This window comes from Diospyros lotus, chromosome 9 (genome assembly GCF_014633365.1).
Source record: "Diospyros lotus cultivar Yz01 chromosome 9, ASM1463336v1, whole genome shotgun sequence".
NCBI lineage: Eukaryota > Viridiplantae > Streptophyta > Magnoliopsida > Ericales > Ebenaceae > Diospyros > Diospyros lotus.
In genome coordinates, this window is record NC_068346.1 from 32,380,794 (window position 1) to 32,403,853 (window position 23,060).

Here is a 23,060-nt window from a genome sequence, read left to right on the forward strand (position 1 = left end):
TGTTGTTGCAAGAGGGCCAAGATGGAACTGGCAGCGGTCGACCAAATGGGTCGAGAGAATGGGCCTGAATGGCCCAGCCAGGGCGGCCCTTGGCCTGCCAATATGCCGCGACATACGCCCCCTTCAATAATGCAAGCTGACGAGCTGAGCCGATGAGCTATAGAGATCGCTGGGAACTTGCTCAGAATATGGTTGGGGGCCTGCCCGAATACATTGATGAGTCAGAGGTGTTACTGGGAGCTCGCTTGGTCCTGACATTTGATCCTGGGCTCCAGCATTATCCGAGCTCACTTTGACGAGCTCAGTTCGATTTGGACCGAATCACTGCATTAAGTATAACCCACACAAAGTAGAGCGAGAAATACCCGTAACATTATCATTATTATTATTACGGTTGTTATTATCTTTAGTATTATTTATTTTTCTTAAATTCTCAAATACTCAACATTGATTTCAAATACCACAACTGATTAATTATTATTGTCTCCAAAATTTTGGGATGTTACAGTATTAGTGTATTTCAAAGAGTCGACTCTAGCATTAGAAAAGTCGACTCTTATATAACTAGAGTCGACTCCCACTTAAAATGGAAGTCGACTCCTGTTTTAGAGAAGTTGACTCCCATACTCCAACGGTCGGATTTTCTAGTCGTTGGAAGCCAAATCCATAAAAAGAAAGGGAGAAATCTGGAGATGGCTAATGCATAACCAAGATCAATCTTTCTAAAGGCACTCTCAAGCTCTCAAGCACTCAATCAAAGCAATCCAAGGCCCAAGAAGCTTCAAAGATCTATCCATTAGAGCCTCAAGGCAAAGAAAAAGTTTTCTTCTTATTGGTAACTTGTATTATTTCATTTGTCTTGTATATTGTTCTTATATTGATATCAATTTTAGTCCAAGTATGTTGGACATAGGATTAATTTACTTGTATTGGATTGTGGTGTGGCATCCTAGAGCCTATCGTAATCTAGGTGTTGTTGTTGTTGTATTGTTGTATTAGTTTTCGAGGCGAGCTAAAGGAAAAACCTCGGGGTGTACAAGTTTGCTAGGTGATCTTATGAGAAAACCTAGTGTTGTAATTTTAGTAGAACCTCAAGTGTCATGTTGACCTTGAGAGAGTGGAATAGGTGTTAGAGACACCGAACCACTATATATCTTGTGTTTATATTGTGGTTGTTTGTGTATTTATATTGCTATCATTTCCAAACAACATATATATTTATAACAAGTGTATTTTATATATAAGAAAATCTCAAGAGTTTTAAAAGGAAAGAATTCGGTTGATAAGTTTTTAATCACTCAATTCACCCTCCCCCGGTCTTGAGTGGCCATTGTATTGCGTCAAGGGACCAACAGAGAAATCTTTCCTAATGGGCTATCTCGACATCAAACAACAAAATCTGTAAGGGTTTACATGTTTTATATACAAATTATTTTTGTCACGACTTGCATATGATAATAGGGGAGTGCCTAGACATGAGGCTATGAATTTTTATTTGGACAAGACAAAGCTTTTGTTAGGGTCCATAGAAAATCATAAGAGGCCACCAAGAGTCCGAGAGGTGAGGTGGACGGGTCTGCATTCATGATTCATTTCATATTTATCTATATTTGTCATGATTTACAATTTGTTATGTTTACATATTGTCTTTACTGAGTCTCCGGACTCACCCTTTATAAATAACCACAGATGATTCAGGCCTTAGTAGAGATAAAGCAATGGTAGTGGACAATTCACCGATGAACGTGGTTAACCAGCCGTGACAGGGTTTATGTTGTAATGCAAATTTATGAGTATTTTATATTTCTAGTTTGTAATATATTTGTGTGAGACAAACAATATGTTAAACTTATAGTATTTCGTTGGAAGAATAATTTAATTGCAAAAAATTAAGACTCCCATCTCAAAGCCTTGTAAAGTGTATAGCTCGTCTAAGACGCCGATGCCCTCTGCTACCTATGTTGTTTATGGGACTCGATTTTTTAGACGAGTGAAGGCGGTAAAATCTAGATCCCACCCAAGGCGCCTTAACTTGTAAAGCATAGCCGACCTTCAAATTTGTCCAATAAGCGTGGTTGTAACTATGAGTTACGGTGGCACCCCGGATGTGAGACCGAGGGTGTCACACCTATCCAAGCCAAGACAAATCATTAGCTTTAGAGACGTCGCTAGAATCATCGAAAATCGCCTAGCTCTTTGGAATTAGCTCACTGCTCAAATGCGCCTAAATATCAATAACCGATTATGGTCTTACTTTAATACCATTTGTCACACTCCTAGAGTTTACCTAGGGTTTAGATTGGAAATTGATAAGAGTACGAGAAAGAGATAGCATAAATAAAGGGAGAGACATAACATAAACAAAGAGAATTGAAGGAGAATGAGATAGAAAGAAAGGGAGAGAATAACAAGAATAGAGAAATCAAAAGAGAATGAGAGAGAGAGAGAGTTCAAAGAGAAACAAGAATTCAATTATCATTTCACAATGACTAATTCTCTAGGTTACATGCTACTTTAAGCTTTTTAGGTAAAGGTACAAATCAACAACACAACAAAGAAAAATACATGTATTAGATGATTCCTAATATATCTCTAATATATTCTTGGGTTGCTACACAATTATACCCTATCAAATTAATAATTATAATTAAGATGAGTATTAGAGTTGCAATCAAATTGAGCCGAAACTTGCAAGCTAGCTTCCAGGCTTAAGATCAAGCTTGAGCTCAAGCTAAATATGAGCTCAGGCTTGACAAGTCAAGCTTAGGCTGGAATTTTCTAAAAATATTTTTAAAAATCTAATATATAAATAATCAACAAATAATAATCTTAAATCAAACCTGATAATCAACTAATATAACATCAATATGATAATCAACTAATAATAATTTCAAACTATAATAAACATAATATCATTCACCACAATTTAAAGTTACATAATTTTATATTAAATAATATATTTATAAAATTATAAATAAATTTATTAATATATTTATAAATGAGCCTATTGACAAACCATTTGCACTTTCTAATTAAGTATATTCGTGAGCTTTAACAAGTTGAGATTTATTGATCTGAATTTCAACTCGTTTACAAATTGAAATTCAAAATTAAGCTCAAACTTTGCTCGTTTATCCTTTTTTTTTTTTTTTTTTTTGTAAATGGCTCGTTTACCTTAACGATTAACTCAAATAAATTTTTGTCAAGCAGAATACCGAACTGCTTGGGAACGATTATGTTTATTTGCAACCCCAATGAGTATTTTTTCCTGTCTTTAAAACAAAAAATCATTTTGAATTTCAAAACAAATAATAAATTTTATCTTAAAAAATACTTCCATTTCATCAAGATAAAAAAACCATTTTTGATGGTTTAAAAAAATCATTGTTATATAAAATAAAAATTACGTAAAATATTAATCTCTTCTTAAATTATTTCATTAGTTTATTTTTGCTGCTTTCAGAATCCAAAACAAGGGTAGTTTTAGATTTATTGTTCTCAAAATTTATTTTTATATATATTAATTTTTTAAAATTATTGAAATATTTTCGCACACTTATGAAAAAAATATTTTTGCACTATACTTTTAGCTAAACATCTTACCAACCCTAGGAAAACTCCAAATATAAGCCTAGATCATTTGTACAAATAGACTTTTTGGATGCTAAAATTCAAAGTCGATTGAACATAAATAAGATCAGGTCGTGCTAAATTTAATTTTTCTTAATAATAAAAAATAATATTTATATACAAAATTTCACTTCTATTATTTTTTTAAGTTTCTAACTTTCTATTTTCTTTATATTTTTCTTTTAAGGACCTAGTAATATGATTTGTTTTCACTAATTAAACCCATAATTTTAGACTTGCAAAATAATATATAATAAAAGTTTTTTCTACTCTAAAATTGCCTCATAACTTGGTGACATTAAGCATACTAGCCATCGAAGCAATTGAACTATATTATAACCAGCAGTTAGTATTAAATTCAAACCTCAAATCCCAACTCAAGAGGTGACTCTCACTCGTAGAGGACAGAACCACCTCTTTGAAAGATGTATTATGTTTTCAAGAGAAAACTTTACTTATTAAGAAAATAGATATTAATATGCTAGTATGAACGGAAACAATATCCTTGTTACAAAGATCACAAGAACAATTTTGACATTATTGTACAAGTTGGGGTGGGTTGTGCCCATGAGCTTGAGGAATGTTTTGACACATCCCAGATTTACAAAGATCACACTAATGTTTTTGACATTATTGTGAATCTAATCTTTAAGGAACATGAAAATTTGATGAAATGGGATCTTCTCTTCAATGATCAAGAGGAGATTTGCAGCTAGTTTGAATCCCCCAACTTAAGCAACTTTGGGCATGAAAATAAACCCTGCTGAGACAAGAAACTAGGAAAACTATATATGTGGTTGTCACAAGAAACTATATATGCTGTTGAACCAATTAGACTAAAATGTTGTAGTTTGAATAAATCAATATCATAAACTGCAAATGCAAAAAGGAAAACTAGCATTCGTCTTTAACTTCCCAATTCAACAACCAGGGTGGTCCAGGGCAAGGTTGAGGCGGCAAATCGATTGCAGGAACTCACATTGAGAGAGAGAGAGAAATGGCATCAGGGAGGCAATCTGCCAGCCAAGTACAGAGAAAGGTTGTCTCTGAGACAGGTGGCAGTCTGGTCTCCAGACTCACAAACTTGTTTGCGATAGCCCGAATCATGATGATGATTATGAGACAAGGGAAGTTCTCCTTGCACCTTGTCCTCCATGTCGATAACTATGTTGTGCAGCAAGCAGCAAACCAGAATAATCCTCGGCAACCTGTTCTTATCCGGCCTCCACATAACACCTTTTATGATACTCCATGTCTCCTTCAGCCGGGCTAATGCTCTTTGTGCCACCTTCTGAGCGGCAGAGAGATGTTCGTTGAAGTTAGCTTCAGAATCACAAAGGTTAGTTCCTTGATATGGAGTGAGAAGCCATGGCAAGAGAGGGAACCCCAAGTCCCCGACTATGTATTCCCTCAATTCGCTTCCTTCTGAAAGTTTAACTTTCTTTCCGTTTAGTCGCTTCCCTTCTTCAGATAGTTGGAAGAAACTTGAGCTTCTGAGCACAATAGAGTCGCTCAAACTTCCTGGCCACCCCGTGACAATGTCGAGGAATCTCATCTCAGGGTCCACAACTGCCTGCAGGATCATGCTGTGATTCTTCTCCTTGTCACACCAGATGTTGTTTGCTCGATCAATTGAGGACAGGCACATCGTGATGTGCGTGGTGTCAATGGCACCACAACAATTAGGAAGGCCTACAAGTTTTTCAAACTTGAGCTTTATCTTTTCTATCTCTGTTTCTGTGGAGGGCCATTGGAGGTGCTGGAGCCCTCTTGTCTCCATGGCTTCAACAAAACGCCAGGTTATTTGGGCAACAGTTGATTGGTTTATCCCAAGCAAGTCACCGACAGCTGATAAAGATTCTCCAGAGCTCAGCCTTCTTAAAGCAATAGCTACTCGATCATTCAGAGACAAAAGCTTGCCATTGAGATCAGTAAGGCTTGCTGGCTTAGCCATCATCTCTATCTCCACGAGTGAACTGATGTAGTTAAATGTCTTCCTGGAAACTTTGAGAACAGATTCAAATGTAGGAGGATCCTTTAATTGGGATGAAGGACCTGAAAGCAAAATAACAGTGGAAAAAACATTCCAGTCAAAAATCTTAACTGAGAGCGAATATAAGGATGCTAACAAAGGATAAGATTCTACCAAAGCAGAAAACAGATTTAAGGAGTACACATTATAGACACAGACCGATAATTAGCTGGGAATCAGACCAGGCATGAAGCACCAGCTCAAAGAGCCAACAAGTACTCAGATATATCAACATAATTATAATGGAGTAGTCAGGCCTGGATGCTTCTACTCAGTATTTAAGCACTCATTTATAGGCAACACAAGAAGGAATAATTTCCATTGTGTCAGATAACACTTGGTCTAGTCCACCTCCTTGAAGTGGCACAACTTGGCACAGAAGAACACTAGATCAAGGAAATGTTTCTAGAAATCCCTCCAAGTTAAGAGTTTTGCAAGAAATTACATTGGGTGTTTTAAGAACAAAGTCGTCATCCATCCATTATGTAGAAAACAAGCAATTCAAGACTTCTAGTCACCACAAGTATCTTCTCAAAGAATTAGCTCTTTCTTGCAGACACAACATGAAAGGCTTGTTTTATTGGATTTTAAGACCACATAAGAGATTTGGGAGTTTTTTCAACATTCGTTATAACATACATTAGTTTTGTTTTAGTTTTAGTTTTAGTTTTGATTTTGATTTTGATTCGGTTTTCTTTTGCTGCAGAACATCCCATAAGTTTTTGTTCTTTTTTCTTTCTGCTGAGAAGTAAAATTTTATTAGAAGCGCCAAAATGGGCTTTCTTTACTGTAGTCTGAAGTACACATCAAAGAAGACCAAAAAGGCCCCTTATGCATCTACAGGGATGTAAAAGTCCATGAGAACATGGTTGGAAGAGGATGAAGAATGAGGGGAAATTATCTTCATCCTAACAGGTAAAGATATAATAACCTCTCCTTTCAATCCAATTTTAGAAATCTCCTTTCCTTTGACCAATCTACTATGCCTCCAAATGCTACATGCCATTTAGCAAGAAGATGACCTGAAGGCTCCATGGAGGACACCCTTATGGAAACCCCTACCCCACAATGCAAAAGGATCAATCACCTTCTTTGGCGTGACCACCTCCATGCCGAGCATAGAAAAATAACACAGCTTGTCAGCAGACAGAAAATGAAGACGTACGCTATCATTAGACACCTTACACATACAATATACCTATTCCTCAAATTATCAATAGTCAAAAATATACACAAAATCACTCTAAAAGGATCACTTGTTTCACTAACTCCTATAAGCAAGAATGAAAAGCCACTACACCCTGCCATTGGAGGGTAGAAGAAAGTAACAAGACCACTCCTTCAGAATAGCTGTATTCCACAACAACATGTCCCTTTCCAGTATTAGGTAATGACAACTCCCAAAAAATACACAAGAAGGTATCCACTAGATCAGCTTCCAAATCCCCAAGGCATTATTGGCTCCTTCCTACAAATATAGGTGTTTTTGAAAAACTATGTATATCTCAAGAAGATCAAATAAAATCTTTCCATCTTAGCTGTATATAGTTTTTCATCCAATAAATCTTTTGGGTATTTGATGCCAACCATTAAGGAAAGAGCATTTGTCAAAGGGAACAAATTTCAAGCTTTGGCATTTTAATTTTCAACAAAACAACGGAATATGAAATATGATAAACTGCCAGGATACAGTAAGAGTGGGAATAATAACTAAACCACAAGAAAAGTTTGCCAAAGCATAAAGTGAAACATCCAGCATGAAGGCACTTTGAGTTTTTTACCAATCTGAACATTTTTTTTTTAATTGAAGTTAACAATTGCATCTTCAAGCATGAAGTTTTTTTTGGCATATGGTGAAAAGTGAATCTTCCTTGAGGAAAAACATTATGCAAGGCTAGTTAAGCTACAGATGGCAAACAATCTTAAACTTGCCTAGGTTCAATGGCAAAATCAGGACCCTGGGTCAGGAGGGGTAGAAATCTCAAATCTATATACTAAATATTTTTGGCATTAGTTAATTTCCCCCCATCTTTTTTATTTCAGGGAGGGCAAGTGTTAAAGGGAATAATAATTTATACGCAAACATCAAAGGCTGAAGGGCAATTTTAGAAGTTGAGGGAGGAGCAATTGCCCACCCTCACATACATGTAGCTCTGCCCCTGCCTAGGTTTGAGAAATCTCCAACAATACCTAGGTAAAAAAGGGCCCACTTTGCAAGGGTAAGGGTAGGGTCATCTTTGTATGCAGCCTCAACCTTACTTTGCAAAGAAATTGTTTCAACAACTTGAACCATGACCTTCTAGTAAAAAAGAAGCAACCTTACCAAAGCTATCAAGGATCACCCTCGAACTAATAACAAGGTATGGTAAGGCGGAAAGCGGGGGGGGGGGGGTGCACGGGACTTAGCAATTTCAAGATGTCAAAGGAGGTATGTCTCAAAAAACCAGTTTTTTGCTACACTTCTGATATCCTGTCAACATAATTTTTGGTTTTTGCGAAGTGATTAATAATCAAGAGAATACCTCACAAATGATTTCTATAGTGATTCATAAAAACCAATTACTAGGAAGTTGATCACCATACTAACTAATCCTCAATGTCATGCCAAACCATAATCCAGAGTATCTATTAATGTAAAACTAGTTAAAAATTAAAACAAAAACTAAACCTTATATTTTTATACAACAGAGACAACCACAAATCTTCAATTGAAGTTGTCTGCATGTATTGATTGTAAGGTTAACACAGAGGTTAAAAATTAAAACAAAAACTAAACCTTATATTTTTATACAACAGAGACAACCACAAATCTTCAATTGAAGTTGCCTGCATGTATTGATTGTAAGGTTAACACAGAGGTCTTAACTCTTAACGGACATGGTGTACCAAGAAGAATGGATATCTCTTCCCATGCTGAGACTGTGAGAAAAGTGTCTTCCTCTCCACCCCCCCCCCCCCCCCCCCCAAAACCTCCACCCCCAACTCTTTGTGGATAAATGCTTGTTCACTATCTTGGTTGATCAAATAATTAACGGAAAATTCTACCTTCTCAAAGCCACTGTAACACATTGCATTTATTCCAGAGGAAAGAGAGCTTAGACTTTCATCATTTTATAAGCAACTCTGCTGAACTCTCCAACAGCACGGCTTCAGTGGCCTTTGAAGGAAAAATAGATGCCAAACGTATTATAAGACATCCCTAATTTGGTAAATAGTTGACTAACTATTACGTCAAATGACCTTGCTGTAAGAACTTTATTATCAATTCTCATCTGATATAGTCAACATAAAACAATATTGATCCCTGGTTTTGGGTGTCCATGAGCTTTCAATTTGGCAGTGTACGTAGCAAGATGTTTCCAATAATGTCCCTACTCAGGAAAAGAAGCTACAAGTCAAGTAATTTTAGTTCATCCATCTACACCATAATGTGGTGCACAAATGACACTTGACACAGTGAATGAGTGGTGTACATGACACAATCAAAAGGGAACACTTTTAAACAAAGCAATCTACCAGAAAATATGTTAGGGATGCATGAAAAAGCACAGAAAGATGAGAAGCTATAGAAAAAACTGCATCTATATGCCTGGAGATATGCATGCAGCCAGTATTTAATATCCAGAATGATTGAAAATCATTCACTTATAAGCTGCACTAAACTGGCATCTGGCTGCCAATAAGAAGAGAAAATTTGCCTATCTTTTATCATTAGCCTCTTCAAATAGGATACAGAGTAATATCAATCACTTAAATGCATGTCCATTCAAAAATTTCAAAGTAGAACTTTGTTTCAAGAAAATAGATTGATCAATCCTATGAAACTATCCAACACAAATAAACATCATCAAAGTTGTAAGATGCATAACAAAGTAGATATTAAGTTGATGAACTCGGTTGTTTCAGAGGGAACTATTTCACACTTTGATCACTTGCCCATTCTATTTGCAACCTCTTTTATAAAAAATTTCATCACCAAGTATCTCATGCTGTTCTTGGCCTTTTTATCTACAAGGGTGAGAAATCTGCATGCATTCATTTAATCACAAAAGTTAGAGATGGTCCATTATAATATTCCAAATGTTCTTCCTTCTCCTTTCCTTCTTCAGCTATGTTGACTTTTGTTTCAATTTGATTATAGTGAGTTAAGTTGTACAAACACCCCAAGTAAAGCTCAACACACATTGTTTTCTGATGCTGCAGTTATATACCAACACACACCTTAGAAATTCATTTTGAATTTCAAAAGATGCATTTGATTCTTCTAAATGCATCCCTGACATGCCAATTCCATAGAAATGCGTCTCTTTGCCTCAACAATTGATCATAAGGAAACATCTAGAATATATTCTTGAAACTCTTGGATCAATTCTTTTATCAAAAAGTGAGATATTAGTCTGGTCTTGAATGCAGTCTCTAATCTGCATCCATGCAACATCACCTATGTTTATAAACAAAACATTCCAATATTACCTATACAGTTACATAGAATACTTGGAGGACCTTATCATGTTTGGATGTATCATAAAATTTTTATTCACAGGTTTTGTGATACCAGTTTGTTACAAAATTGGATCGAATACAAACCACGATCAAACTATCAACCACACACATGAACACAAAATTTAAAGTGGAAAAGCCAAATTGGGAAAAACCAAGGGCAGAAAGAATAAAATATCACTAAGCAAATATTGCTATAACAAAAATAATATTGTCACTACCAAAATATCACTAAGATGATATTGCTGCAACTAATTCCAGAGCATTGTGCACCTATTTATAGACCTAAAATCATCTATAGATATACACAAAAAATTATATTCTGATCAGAAGATGATTCATGAGGATATTCCTCTAGAAGAGATAAATCTCAATCAAGATCGAATTTGACAACATCATAATCACAGTCAAATTCAAAATCATAATCACGGTCAAATTAGGAGTCCTAATCTCAGTTAAATTTGAATTCCGGGTCACAATTGTAGCAAGCTCCACCTTGACATAAAATTCAAATATGGAATTATTCAAAATTCTTTCTTCCAACAAAATCACGGAGAATTAATCTCCTGATAAATACCCACCAAAACTGCACCATGGGAAATACCACCCAAATCCATATAAAGTTTACTGTAGTGGAATATCTTTAGCCCTACTTAAAGCATAGGCAACTTAATGACTCCACATTCACTAATGTAAATCCCCTTTGATGACTCCACATTCATCTAAATCCATCCGTCCAAAATTACACACATCTTAACCTACCATAGTGAGAATCAAATATTCCGATCCAACACTGGAATATCATACTTCAAGGTAGCCAATATGAAGATCAAATAACCCCAAATAATGCCAAACGATCGATAAATAAAATCCCAATAGAAAACATACCATAAAACTATATTTGGGCAGCAAATCTAGGAAAAAATAGATCAGAATCTGGGCTGCAAATCTGGGCAAACAAACAAATATGGATATAAAAAATGCCTCTTCATCAATTGGACATAAAAAATGCCTTCCTTCATGGCATTTTACAGGAAAATGTGTATATGAAGCAACCTCCTGGCTATGTTACTTAGGGGGAGTTTGGGCTAGTGTGTCGCCTTTAAAAATCCTTATACGGTTTAAAACAGTCTTCTCAAGGTTGGTTTGGTTGATTCAGTTCAATTGTTCTCGAGTTTGGGTTAACTCGTAGTGGAGCTAATCATTCTATTTTTTTTTATCACTCTTAGTCTGGCCGCCACATTCTTCTAGTGGTATATGTTGATGATATAGTACTTACAAGCGAAGATGATGTTGGTATCATTGAATTGAATGCACATCTTCACCAACAGTTTCATACTAAGGATTTGGGTCCCTTGAAATATTTTTAGGTATTGAGGTAACTAGGTCAAGGCAAGACATCTATATTTCTCAAAGAAAGTATGCCTTGGATATCTTAGAGGAAACAGGGTTGCTTAGATGTAAGCCAACAGATACCCCTATGGATCCGAATATCAGACTGTTATCGGGACAAGGGGAGTCTCTTTTTTACCCTAGACGCTATCGTCGACTAATTGGGAAACTTAATTACCTCGCAATCACACGTCATAATATTTCATTTGTTGTGAGTGTGGTAAGCCAGTTCTTAGATTCACCTTGTGACAATCACTAGGATGCAGTGATTCGTATTCTTTAGTATATTAATGTTGCCCCTGGTCGGGGTGTATTGTATTAGAATCATGGACACAGTCAGATTGTAGGATATACGAATGTTGATTGGGCAGGATCACCTAGTGACAGGCGATCCACATCTAGATATTGTGTATTTGTTGGTGGAAATTTAGTCTCTTGAAAAAGTAAGAAATAAATTGTTGTCACCAGATTCAATGTAGAAGTTGAATATAGGGCAATAGTCGTAACAACATATAAGCTAATGTGGCTGAAACAATTAATTGAGGGGTTAGGATTTGTCTAATGGCTCTGATACCATGTGAATAAAATAATGTGTAATCTACCAAAAATGTATAATACAGGAGAATACATAAACAAGTATTTTAAGTTAATTACACTAATACCCCTTACTTATCTTCTTTAACATTATCCATAAAACTTTACAGATTTTTGCGAGCCAATGGAAGGTAAATGGTCCATAAGAGACCTTTTTTAACTGCAAGATGTAATACCCCAAGAGCCCGGAGAAGGGTAGTATATATTGAGGATAAATAAGGAAGGAAACAATACCAGCTGGATACCTTTTGAACTAAATGTAGGCAAAGAACTCCCGGGTTAAGCATGCTTGAGCTGGGGAAGCTTAAGGATGGGTGACTCCTGGGAAGTTTGCACAGGCCCATCAAGGTAAATTGTTCCGATCCTTCCTATCGCTCAATACGGGATGTTACACAAGATGTCTTTCCTCATTCTCTCTTTTTTAAATACGCAGGCCATAGAATTAACTTCACTTGTGCATTGAATAATCCCCTTAACATTTCTACTGTTGAAAGATTATCCTTATTACACTTTATCCCAAGTATGGATGAAGGAAGAAGTTTGTGTCAGGTGCCTGATAGCTAGAAGAAAAATTGTTGGATCTTTTAACATGGATTCTAGACACAACTATATTGTGCTAGGGTATAACCCTCTTAGCAATTAATTCTACTACCAGAGGGCAGTGAAGGGAGTGAAAAATGGGTTGGGATCACTGCAGCAACCCCCAATTGTAGTGCTAAGTTCACTGGGTTAGGATCGCTGCATTTACCCAAGTGTCATGCCAAATTCACCAAGGTTCTCACATTTTGACAACCAAATACAAGTAAATAAACTAGATTCGACCAGAGACTCAAGAATGGATCGCAGAATAATGGAATTTCAACAGAAAATTTGATGGAGGTGGGTGATGTAATGATTATGAGAAGAATAAATATTATTTGTGTTAGAGGGATGAGATGGGTTAATGAGAAGGATAAAATGTTTTCTGAGTTAATATATAAACCTTGGTGCACAAGAAAGGATTATGCTAAAGCTGAATGGGCATCCACAAGGCTCCCTACTTTGTGATGCTCAGGAGGGGGATGTTTTGTACGCAGCCTGGCCCTTGCTCTTTCGCAAAGCTGTTTTCACATATGAAAAGACTATGCAATTGATGAAATAGGGATTAGTATGATAAAGGTTCTAGGTAATGAATGTGAAAAGGTTAGGAGATAAGATTATTGCAATTAAAGTTGTTCAACAACATTTTTATCTATAGCCATATCTTTTGCAAAACCCATATAACTCATATAATACCTAAGACTTTCCCAGAAAGTTTTTCTTAGCCTTCCTCTTTCTCTACATCTTTTTGCTAAAGATTTGTTCCATTCTTTATACTTTTCTAACAAGAGCCTCTATCAATCTTCTTATCACATGGCCAAACCATTTTAATCGTATCTCATACATTTATCTTTAGTAGGAGCTGCTTTTATCTTATTATAGATAATCACATTTCTAAATCTGTCTTTCCTTGTATTTCCACACATTCATTATAACATTCTTATCTCCACTACTCTCATATTTCAGATATATTGGTGTTTACTGCTCAATATTCTGTGTTATACAGCAATTAAAGTTCTTATAAAAAAAACTCTAAATGTTGTCAATAAATATAATATACATCACAAGTCAGATTCACAGAATAAATAAATGTAAAATTTTGGAAAGATATAGAGGGATTGTTACAAGGAATACCTAGAATAGGAAAAAAAATCATTATAAAGGTGACTCGAATAATTGTGTGGGCAAAGAAGTGAATTTATATAGAGATATGCATGGAAGTCATGATTTTGGGGGGAAAACAATAAGAGGAAAACTATTTTAGATTTTCACACAGTATATAGCTAAAGTGAATAAGTGTTGCATTTTATGCAATTGTACAATCCCTTTAAAACTAAAAGGAAGTTTTATTGGAAAACTATATGATCATCTCTTATCACTCAGAATGTTGGTAGTTAAGTACCAATTGGTGCAAAATATGAGCCTAGCAGAGATAAGAATGTTACATTAGAGTGCAGCAAATTGAGATTATAAGTAATAAGGTTGGAAAGATGCCTGCTGAAGATTAGATGTGAAAGTCACAATTGAGATAGTTTGAACATATAAGAAAAAGAGTGACAAATGGACATGGAGGCAAATAGATGAAATGAAAAAAGTTTGTAGCAAAAGAGGAAGACCAAAGAAAACTTGATGCGAAACCTTAAACATGACATAAGACATGGCCTTACAAACGATATAGCCATGGTATAGATGGATGGAGGTCTAGAATTCATATAGCTAACCCCACCTAATAGAATTAAGGTTTGCCTTGCATGTGGGATAAACATTTGAAAAATAGCACGTGAACTTTTTACTTATAACAAAAGGATATTGCTTGTTTTATAAGGATTTTGAAGTTATTATTAGTAGAGTAGCTAGCCACTCAACATAGATTTACTATACTGGGCATCTGTATCAAAAAAAGAGATGAAAATTGATGACAAGAAGCAAGGCCCAATTGCCAAATGCTGGAATTTAAAAGGTGAAAACAAGTTGTTTTCAAATAAGAAAGTGGGTGACAAAAGAGATTGAATTGTGGACGGTGGGGCCCTCCAATATGAAATAAAATAGGTAACAACAATTTGAAACATGACAAAAGATTATTCTAAGAGAGTTATAAAAAAAAAGGCTCCAAACAAAGATGCGTTATGTGATGGAGTGAAGAGGTATTAAATAAATCAAGACCAAGAGAGCTTGCTACAAGACTTTGTATACACATTCCGCGAAATTTTAGATAAGTATATTTTGGCTAAGAAAAGAAAGAAGGAAATTGGTAAAACAAAATTGAAGCTTATGAAAAATAGCATAGCAACTTAATGCAAAAGATGAAAAAGAGATATATGAAAGCCAGCTGAAGCAACAGAAAAAAAAGGGCCTAGTGCACGAGGTTGTCACATTGCAGTAATTGGTAAAGAGGTTGTTTCCCAACTTGAACCTGTGACCTCCAGATCACAATGGAGCAACCTTACATTTGCACCAAGGCTCACCTTCAAACAAAAACAAAACAAAACAAAAGATTTGAATCAAGTTAAGTGCATAAAGATACAAAGATTAACAGAAGCTAATAAATGAGAAGGTGATCAAAATATTCAATAAAAATAGGGAAACAAATATTATATAGAGATATTTTGATAATTCTGAAAAAGTTAAAAATTATATTATTTTATAGACATATTTGAAGGTGACCCTTAATACCAATGGTAAGGTTGTTCCTTTGTGACTGCAAGATTAGAGGTTTGAGTTGTGTAAACACTTTTTTGGCAAAGGCCAAGGTAACGCTATGTACAAAAACAACCCTCCCTCAACTCTTATAATGTTGTCGGGAGCCTTAAGCACTAAGAGGCCCTTTTATTTTATAAGCTAATTTTCCCAAAAGTGAAGCAAGTAATAAAGATGATGAAAAATGGTAAAGCGGTTGGATGGGATAATAATGTTCTAATATTAGTATAGAAATGCATGGGAGAAGAAGGAATTTTGTAATTAATGAAACAATTTAATGTGATCCTTAACTCAAAGAGAATGCTTAACCATGAAATTAAGCAAAGGTTAAAAGGAAAACCAAGGTCTCTGAAAATTAATTTGGTTTAATGCCTAGTAGGTTAAGAATAGAAGCAATCTATTTGTTAATGCATCTGATGAAAATGTCTAGAGATAAAAAGATTATGTATGGTATTTATAGATTTAAATAAGCCTATAACAAAGTCCTCAAAGAAGTTTGACGAAGGGTTTTAGAGAAAGTTTCTTATATACAAGTTCTTTTTTTTTTTTTTTTTGCTGGGAATTTCTTATACTTACTAAAACATGTATTACAAAAAACGTATAATAGGGCTTGCAAGGAAATCTACTAAATTTTTCTAATTACAATTGGATTATATTAAGGATCAACGATTCGCCCTTACATTTTTGCTATAATAATGAATGAATCTACTAAGTACATCCAAGAAGGGATACCTAGACGTATATTATTTGTAAATAACATTGTCTTAGTGGACAAGACAAAAAGAGGATGAAAATACTAGACTTGAAATTATGGAGAGCACCTTCAAATATAAAGTTTCAAGTTGAACAAATTGAAAATCAAATATATAGAATGTAATTATATCAAGGATCTACATTAAGCCCTTACCTTTTTGCTATAGTGATGAACGAATCCACTAAATACATCTAAGAAGGGATTTCTAGATGTATGATATTTGTAAATGACATTGTCTTAGTGGATGAGACAAAAGAGGATGTGGATACTAAACCTAAATTATGGAGAGCACCTTAGAATCTAAAGGTTTCAAGTTGGAGAAATTGAAAATCAAATACATATAATGTAAGTTTTGTGAAAATAGAAGTGTGTATGTGATAGGGGATATTTTCTATTTTCATTTTAAAAATAAGATTTAGATTGGATTTTATCTTGGTCTGTTTTGATTTATCATAGTTGTTTAGATAATAGAATTTTACTTGATTTAGGGCTCAGGTAAGAGTTATATTTGATTTTAGAGATTATAATCATAGTTTGATTAGTTGTTATCTTTAGATGGGATATCTTTTAATTGCCTATAAATAGGCAACATAATGTGACCTTTTATTTAGATATGGATGATTGAATAATATGATCTCTCTCTCTCTCTCTCTCTCTCTAGGCTTTTCTCTTCTTCTTCTTCTTCTTCTTCTTCTTCTTCTTAATATATTATCTGTCTTCAATTTTCTGTGATTCATTGCTGTCCCGCATCAATATGATGTTGTAGTGAGATTTAAGGATCAAGTTATTCTTAAAAAATATCAGTTCAAATATCTCAAATCAATTATTCAAAAAAGTGGTAAATAGAAAAGTTATTGAGCATAGTTGTTAAATCGATATTCGAATCGAGAATCGAAATCCTTATTTTATGAATCGTGAATCGAGAATCGAATCGAATCGAATCGTAAGATTCGGTACACATTCTCAATTTCAACTATAAATAATATATATCTATAGAAAATAAATAATGTGCCCACCATGATCAATTCTTTTAAATATAAATAGATAAATAAACTTCTAAATATATTGGCTAAGTTTAAAATTATACCAAAAGGCAAAAGTATATTCATGTTGCCTTTAAATTCAAATTGCACCAAACCAAACCACTTTCAAAATAACAAGTTAGAAAAAAAAAAAAAACCTACAACTATAAAGTTACTAATAAACTTCATTCTCCATAATCTTCACTAGTTATCAATCATCTTCATCATTTCCATCATCTTCTTTGTTTTCAAAAATAGTCAAATCGAACGAATATTTGATTAAAGTGCACATGCAAACGAAGTCGCACGAATTGGACGAATCGTGCTATTCATGCGATTCACAGTCGATTCATCCGATTCATAGTTGATTTTAAGAGATTTTTTATTCATCCTATAAATTCGACTCGATTTCTATATGAATCGAGTCGAATCGTACTATTTGAATCGTGAATTGTACGATTCTAAGGGATTTTAGATTCACCCTATAGATTCGACTCGATTTCTATATGAATCAAGTCGAATTGTACGATTCGAATCGTGAATCGTAAGATTCTAACAACAGTGTTATTGAGATTGTTACTTTTGGAATCAAGGCAACATGGTTGAAAAAGAGAAAAGTCATATTGGATAACTACAAGACCAACTCTGTTATATGGCACGAAATGGAGTATAAAGACTAAAAACAAGGAAACTAGAGCTGAAAAGTCACCAAAACTACATCTTGAAGAACATATATAACACAATCAGTCAACACAACTGTCAAACATTTTTAGTTTGTAACAATCATACATGTAATTTCCTCCCTTTAGCACCACCAGTGTTGCAACTCCATCTATCAGTATTGACTACATAGCTAATGCATTACTATACAAAAATCAGCATCCATTGCTGCCCTAATCACAAACCACGTTGCAGAACATGTTGCCACTCAAACAGCAGTAAAAATGTACAACTGTGCTTCTGAATTTTTGTTTTCAGTTAATGGAAGGAAAAAAAAAAAAAAAAAAGTTCTCAATTTTGCATTGCAATTGCTATGTTTAGAATTAATTCCAATCTTTAGCCAAGGACCTAAATAACAACCAAACTTCCCTATCTCTAACTTCTGTACAACATTAGAAATATTTAAAATTCAAACCAATCCCCAAAAATTTTGGCCAAATCTGCCAATCAACCACTATACATCTGCTGATCTTCTACTGCCATTTTCGAGCAAAAACAGTAAAGTTCCTCATAAGAAGTTTAGATTTCTAGTCCAACACTTGTGGACCAATGGGAAGCTCTAATAAAGGCTTTCCCCTGTTAATTCCCCAGAAGCCATACAAATTTATCTCTGTTAGCTGATAAAAACTAAAGAAAATAAATAATTTTCTAGCAAGATAGAAACTATAAGTTATATTTTCATGTCTATTTGCCTCTCCACTTCTGCTTAGCAGCCAAACAGACCAGCAAATGCTTACGAAATAGAAAATAGTAGGTAGCCAAGAGATGAAGAGAACCATTCGAAACAGTATATTTTAAATCAAACACATAACAACCATGTCCAGAAATCTTGAAACCAGAAAGAAAACCACCAAAGTACCAGCCTCGCAGAGACCAATCCAAGAAAACCCAGAAAGAGGAGTAACATTGTGGATAATCAACGAAGACCCAACAAAACAAATCAAGAATAGAAATCGAACAAAGAAAAACGCGGAATAAGAGCGTAAAGTGTGTGTACCAGTAAGCCTCCTGGCGAAGTCTTCCCACCAATCCATGTCCGGGGGCTGGTGTGGCAGTGAAGCGAAAGAGGCATTCTGGTCAACCTCTTTGTCAACCTTCTTCCTCCTGTTGGCGCCCCGAATGGGTCCCATTCAAACACACAGACCCGGTCGACTCAAATTCAGAAATTGAAAAAGATCAGAGCGTCAATGGCGGAACGATGGTTTCTCTCTCAGAGAAGGATGCGGAGACGGAGATGCTTGATGTTGCTGGTTTCTTGTTGGTTCTTTAAAACCATGCAATGGCGATGTTTGTGGGTGGAGAGAGACACTGATCGATTGACGATTGCTGTAAAACAGAGTGCGAGCCGAGCGAGAGAAAATGGTGTGCCGCAGCAATATTGAATTGGAACCTTCTCTCTACTCTCTTTGCCATTTTTTATTTTATTTTATTTTCTTCTTTTTATAAATAAAATCCTTCAATTTTTAAAATAATCATTCTTACGTAACCTCCAATACTTGTACCCTCAATTACATCAAGAGAGGTAAATCATAAGTTAGACCTTTGGCCCTTACGCAAAGTGAGAATCGAACTTACAATCCACCAAAATGACACCGACACATTACTCATCCGACCACTCAATTTGTGTTTTGAGGGCATTTTAAATGGATACAACACGAGAACTTTTCAAGGAGTCACCCATCCTAATATTAGTCTCGCTCAACCTTTTTATTCTTTCTTGATCCAAATGAGGAGGTCAAATTCAATTCATTAACCAGCGACTCAAAAGGATTGAAATACCCTTGTTTAGATAGTAATTGTCACGAACAACACAAGGGCTTTTTCATTATTTTATGTCTATTCAGACCAAAGAGAGTGAAATTAAATAATTGAATAATAATAATTAAATTTTGTAATTATGAAGTTCAATAGACTTCATTATCGAATGAAGTCTGATTTGGTCATCAAGTTCGTACATTTCATCGATATATATAGCATAGTTCATAAAAAATTTACTTACACTTATATCCCCTCATTTCATTTTATGTGACAATTTTTTTTCTTTTTTTATAATCAAGAAGAAGAATATAAATACATTATGATCATCTTATTATTACTATTCATTTTATAGTGATTAAATTCAATTCGATTAAATTTTTTGAGTAGTTAGGTTCGGTTTAATTTAGTTAACGAACTAATTAAATGGATCAAAATTTTTAAAACCATTGTTGTTTTGACTGAATTAATCAAAAATCGAACATCACCACTAAAAATAGAAGAAGCTTATAAAATCTTTTTGTTATTCCATCTCATTTTATTCGGTAAATGAAGTTAACATGAGATGTGAGATAGAGAATGTGCCAGCAGCAGCTTCTTCTGTGTATGCATACATGGTGGTGGTGGTGGTTAATTGAAAGTAATCATTCATTAATATTTGGAAAATGCTATTGGTATACTCATTTTGTACATCTTGGGCTACATAAGGGGGTATTATGACAAAAAAACCCCTCATGAGGCACATAGAAGCGCATGTGAGGTGCAGGGTATTTTGATCATAATACCCCCTTATGTAGCCCAAGATGTACAAAATGGGTGTACATCTAGCATGATTCTTAATATTTCTTATACAGTGTAATAGATGCCGTCTACTTTTACTGCGGGATGCGGTGTGAGATGTGGAAGGTTAAAAAAAAAAAAAAAAAGGCTTTCCATGAAGTTGGGACTTGTAGTCGTTTCTACCCCTCAACTTTCAACTTTAACGAGGATCTATTATATCTCTTAAATTTTATTTTTGGTCATATCTCATACTTCATACTTCAAAATTTAAATACGTCCGCATAACATACAGGTGCACTATTAGTGGGCCGTTGGTAAGGAAGGGGAGGACATAGAGATCGCTGGCGAAGGAAAGAGGAAGAAACAACGGTCGCCAGCCAAAGAGGCGATGGGTCAATCGCCCACATCGCTAGCAACCATTGCATGCATATGCCACCATTGGCTTGGGTCCCCTTTACTATAGTTGATTTTAGCTTTTGGAGCAGCCATCGTTGGCCGACGTTCAACCACCATCACGATCTTTGTTCGTTGTTAAGTCATTGTCACCATCAGCTCATTCTTTCTCATCCTCGGTCGTCTATGGTCCTTGCTCGATAGACTGCTATCGTCGACCACTCAACGCTCTTGCATCACGACCACCATCGCCGACCAACCACTTGACGTTTCCTCTTGCATTGCGACCATTGCCCTATTTCCTTACTCCGTTCCAACCGACCTTGCCTCACTGTTGATCTACCTTTGACGATTGCTAGTCGCAATTGGTGACCCACCCATAGCCTTTGTTTCTTCCCCTTTCCCTCTTTGTTTCCTCTCTTCTCCCTCACATGCGACCCATCTCCTATCCTCTTTCACTGATGGCCCACTAACAGTGTGTGTGTGTATCTCATGCTCACACATTTGGGTTTTGAGGTATGAGATAGGATCAAAATAAAATTTGGGGGCATGATAAGTCCCATTGAAGTTGAGGGGCACAAATGGCTATAAGTCCCAACTTCATGGGCATGTTTATGCCTTAGCTTTTAATAAGATGATGATATGAGAACTGTTTTTAAACCCTCGGTGGGTTCTAATGGTTGTGTATGTTGGTAAGTAAATTAAATTAAAGGCTAAAGATATATTCAGCCCTTTCACCTTTTACTGTTTAACCAATTGGCCCCTTAAACTTGAAAAAACACATATTTGCCCCCTTAACTTCTAATTTGGAGCCTATTAGACATCCCAACTTTAATTTAGATCCATTAGCAACCCCCTCATAATCCAGTCAGCAATGCGTGTTGAATAATGTGCAATTGAGGTGTGTGAGAGATGAAATTGATCTCCATAACTGTCAATTTTGCCCTCATACTATTTCTTAATGTACAAAATTACCTTCTCCTTCACCTGGGTAGTTTGCTCATTAATGGCGGATGAAGGGCTAGATGGGTCGTGATTGACGGCAACAAGGGACAAATGGCTAATGAGTATGAGGCCCAGAGGATTGACGATGCGAGATCAATTGACGGTGGGAAAGGAAGCGATAATTGTTGGTGACTAGCAGAGGCAACGGAGGCGAAGCTTGACCGAACAAAACAGGGGGTGGATGATGATGAGGCAAATGGTGAGACGATTGTTGCGACAATTGGAGAAGAAAAGGGTCACCCAAATCTAGATAAAGAAAACGAACATACGCAATGACGGTGGTAGCTAATAGTGGTGGGTTCAACGATGACATGCGCTGCCGACGATGACTGCGGGTATGGTCGACGACCGTGACGATGATAGCGATATTCAATGGCAAAGAAGATAGAGTACGTATATGACACACAGAAAATAAGGGATACAATGAATCTCAAATTGTATCTCAAGGAACACAATAGTTCTTCTAAGTGCACAACTAGTTAAATGAGAAGAGTACAAGGGTGGGAAGTGTTTTTAGCCTAAATTAAAAGAGCTTCTAGCCATGGCATTATGTAGAACACTGCTTGTTCTTAAAAAATAATAAATAAAAAATAAATATACGTTTTCAATATTTTACAGCATGGTCTGCCAGTCCCTATCCCGAGGCTTTTTAAAATTTGGGCTTATTTTTTTTGGGGGGGGAGGGGGAGGGCTCATTTAGGCCCATTTCAGGTCATATGGGCTTTACCAACCTATAAATGAGTAAATTGTAGACAATCTTTATCTATGTTACACAGAAACACCTTATATGAACTATTTTCTCGTTTCTAAAACGTTTCTCATTCTCATTTCGAACTCTATTTATGTTTATTTTTTTAAGAAAATATCCATTTTCACGTTTCTATTTTTTTATCAAAAATATTTTTCGTTTTCGTTTTCGTGCAACATAGGTCTTTGTTTGGCCTATGTGGATGTGGTGGCCAACTACCGTTTAAGTATAATAATAATCTCATCAAAATGCAAGGATATTTTGGTCATTTTGCGCAATGGGTCTCCACCATTTCAAAATTAAGAAATCAAACTAAATATGTATGTAAACATCAACTCATCCCAAATAACAGGGGCGAATTTACGTGTGACCAGCCAACAATTAAATTTAAATTTATAATGTACAAAAAAAAATGAGTTTTTAATAATAGCCCAGCCCAATTAGATCTAGCCCATGGTT

The 23,060-nt window shown here is 35.4% G+C and overlaps 1 protein-coding gene across 1 annotated transcript; it reads right to left on the reverse strand.

The window, feature by feature from the left end:
• Positions 1-4,127: 4,127 nt before the first annotated feature.
• Positions 4,128-19,298, reverse strand: LOC127809160 (protein ALP1-like). Its single transcript, XM_052347889.1, has 2 exons — positions 18,918-19,298; positions 4,128-5,685 (listed from the first exon to the last, which is right to left on the reverse strand). The coding sequence occupies exons 1-2, from the start codon at positions 19,048-19,050 to the stop codon at positions 4,634-4,636; spliced, it is 1,185 nt and encodes a 394-aa protein (XP_052203849.1). The 5' UTR covers positions 19,051-19,298; the 3' UTR covers positions 4,128-4,633.
• Positions 19,299-23,060: the final 3,762 nt, after the last annotated feature.